At 40.8% G+C, this 3,488-nt stretch overlaps 1 protein-coding gene across 1 annotated transcript; it reads left to right on the top strand.

The window, feature by feature from the left end:
- Nucleotides 1–381: 381 nt before the first annotated feature.
- rag2 (recombination activating gene 2) lies at nucleotides 382–3,000 on the top strand. The gene is made up of 2 exons (XM_056740655.1): nucleotides 382–525; nucleotides 1,223–3,000. The coding sequence occupies exon 2, from the start codon at nucleotides 1,239–1,241 to the stop codon at nucleotides 2,820–2,822; it is 1,584 nt and encodes a 527-aa protein (XP_056596633.1). The 5' UTR covers nucleotides 382–525; nucleotides 1,223–1,238; the 3' UTR covers nucleotides 2,823–3,000.
- Nucleotides 3,001–3,488: the final 488 nt, after the last annotated feature.

Below are 3,488 nucleotides of genomic sequence, written 5' to 3'. Positions count from 1 at the left end.
ATGCCTAGGAGTCCTATTGGATATAAATTAAAATACATGCATACAAACAATGGATTTTCTCAAATGTGAATCAAAATTTTGTAATGATCCAAATTGAGATATTGAGCATTTTTCTACAACACAAACTTTATTTTCACACCCCCTGCAAGATAGGGCCTACATCTGAATAATCCGTGTCCATAACAACACACTACATACCACAACAGGCAAAATTGTAATGACTGATTCATTTATACAGTATACAGTAGTTCATAGATCTATTAGGGGGCCGCTGTAGGCTGGACCACTGAAGTGCACATTAATACACCGACCTATGATGTTCTGAATTTGTGCTTGTTTTCATTCAAACTTTGTGATGTGTTCAGCCACCTGTTGAAAACAGCAGTTACAGGCAGTTAACCTCAAGATGAGCCAGTCAACCTTCACAAACACTGAGCCCCAGACAATCACTAAACCATTTCTTTTCACAAAATAAACGATATTAAAGGCACCAGCACGATACAGCTCTCTAGGACTGCACTGCAGGTAAGAAATATCCAAATTATAAGTTATTAAGGGGGTCGTTATTAAAAAAAAATGCAACACTTATTTTGCTTTTAATGCTGTGGATTACAGAGAAAAAAACATTAATGTATTGTGAATGTGAAATAAATGTCATATTCATTTTATAGAGTTTTATTGAATATATTTTCAACCCTTCTAAATGGATTCATCATTGTTAATGTAGGTTACGGTCGTGTTGACATTTGACGCAACAGCTAGTTAATCACACGTTCTCTGGCGTTTTTTATTACCTAAACACATCAAACAAATGTGTAAAACTAGGAAACAATAATGTCTGATTGTAGATTGGTAACGAACTATTGAGAAATGTGAGCGTTCCGAGTTCATAAACAGAAGACCTCAGACTTACCATTTAAATGTGGAGCGAGAGGAACAGGTTGTCGCGCTGAATGCTGGGTACTGTAGTCTTTAAGTTGCAATCGTAACGACTGCGTTTAAGGAAATCGGGATAGATAAAAACTACAACTCTTCTGCTTAAGGGATGAATGCCTCTTTTATGGAAACAAGGATGGCAAAATTGTTCCGTTGTTGTGTGAATATATAAATACTTTAAATCCATTATTTATTAATACTACTTATTTCATAATAAAATATATTAACATATTTATACTTAATAAATATGAATTAAAGGAAATTATGTTTTATATATTTTACACAGGTCCCTGCAAAAGGATATGGCTTTAGAATCTCTGACTGTTGCAAACTTTGCTGGCCTTGTTCAACCAGGCTGCTCCCTGCTCGAGCTGGAGGGTGATGTTTATCTCTTCGGTCAAAAGGGCTGGCCAAAACGCTCATGTCCGACCGGGATCTTTGGTGTGCGTATCAAAGAAGGAGAACTTAAGCTCCGTCCCATATCTTTCTCAAACACCTCCTCTTATCTCCCTCCCCTTCGAAGTCCAGCAATAGCTCATTTGGAGCCTTCTAATGAATGCCCTGAATGTTACCTCATTCACGGTGGGCGAACGCCTAATAACGAACTATCCCCAAGTCTCTACATGCTGAGCATGGACAGCAGGGGATGCAACCGAAAGGTCACGTTGCAGTGCAAAGAGAAGGAGTTGGTTGGAGATGTCCCCAGTGCTCGATATGGCCACACCATCAGCGTAATCCGCAGCAGAGGGAAGACTGCATGCGTGTTATTTGGCGGTAGATCCTACATGCCGCCTGCCGAGAGAACCACACAGAACTGGAACAGCGTGGTGGACTGCCCACCTCAAGTCTTCCTCATTGAAATGGAGTTCGGTTGCGTGTCCGCGCACAACCTCCCCGAACTTACGGATGGCCAGGCGTTTCACGTGGCCCTGGCAAGAGAGGACTGTGTCTACTTCCTGGGCGGCCATATTCTCAATTCTGATTGTAGACCACCTCGTCTTATCCGCATCCGTGTGGAGCTTCTCTTAGGAAGGCCTATCCTGACCTGTAGCATTCTCAATGATGGTCTGGCTATTAGCAGCGCTGTAGTCACTCCTATTGGCTGTCATGAGTATATCATCATTGGTGGGTACCAATCAGAGACCCAAAAGCGAATGGAATGCACATACGTTGGACTCGATGATGTCGGAGCACACATGGAGACACGTGAACCACCACAGTGGACCACCGAGATAAGCCACAGCCGTACTTGGTTTGGCGGAAACTTGGGCAAAGGAAAGGCATTGATCGCCGTTCCCTCAGAAGGAAACCCATCTCCACCAGAAGCCTTCCATTTCTACCAGGTAAAATTCGGAGATCTAGAAGAAACAACTCAGGGTTGCAGTCAGGAGTCCAATGAGTTGGAGGACTCGGCACCGATGGAGGACTCGGAGGAGCTCTACTTTGGCCGTGAACCTCATGAGATGGAGTACAGCAGCGATGGAGAAGGTGACACCTACAATGAAGAAGACGAAGAGGATGAGTCACAGACAGGTTATTGGATCAAATGTTGCCTCACTTGTCAGGTTGACCCCAACACCTGGGAGCCATATTACTCTACAGAGCTCACTCGACCGGCCATGATCTACTGCTCCAGAGGTGAAGGTGGACATTGGGTTCATGCCCGGTGCATGGAGCTACCTGAGAGCATGTTGCTCAGCCTCTCGCAGGACAACAGCAAGTACTTTTGCCTGGATCATGGGGGCCTGCCCAAACAGGAGATGACGCCACCACGGCAGACAGTGCCTTTGAAGAGAGTGCCATTGAAGATGATCCACCGCAAGACTCCGGTCACACTGAAAATGACCCCGGCCAAGAAAACCTTCCTTAGGAGACTTTTCGACTGAGATGTTGTATCATTGCCTGTTGAATCTCATGTTATACGAATGCGTTTGATTAAAAGTTGCTGGCTGTTACACAATGCATGTTAAAATGGCTTATTTATGCCTTACTGTGATTGTCTTTTATATTCAGATAAAATGTAACTAATTGAAACAACTAAAATGCATTGTTAATGAAATAATTAAAGTAGTAATTGATGTACCTCATGTTGATTTATTTCCTTTTAAAATAAAATGTGTTTGTCAGTTGAAATAAAATTAATGACATTTAATTGTATTTCCTTTGTTTTCATCTTGATATACTGCAGGCTATAAATACATACAAACAATCAGACAAAAAGTAATTGAAATTGTTTATTTCTTTTATTTAATTACAATTCACATGGCAAGTAAAAGGACATTTATTTCAAAACAATGTTATTTAATTAATAAATGTTGAGTGATTGCAACAATAACTAATGTCCTCACACGATGAAAGAAGGAATCTCAGGAACATCTCCACAGCCTTTGTGCAAATCAACATAACATTATTTTCACATCTAAGAAATGCAAAGTGTTTTATAATCAATTCATCAAAGAATATAAGAACAATATTGCCATCATTAATTTTCCAATGGTTAGGTGAATAATAAGTAATGAATAATAAGTGATGATCCATTAAAAAATACTTTA

The sequence above is a fragment of the Triplophysa dalaica genome, chromosome 24, assembly GCF_015846415.1.
Source record: "Triplophysa dalaica isolate WHDGS20190420 chromosome 24, ASM1584641v1, whole genome shotgun sequence".
NCBI lineage: Eukaryota > Metazoa > Chordata > Actinopteri > Cypriniformes > Nemacheilidae > Triplophysa > Triplophysa dalaica.
This window is presented reverse-complemented; position numbering and strand designations above follow the sequence as displayed.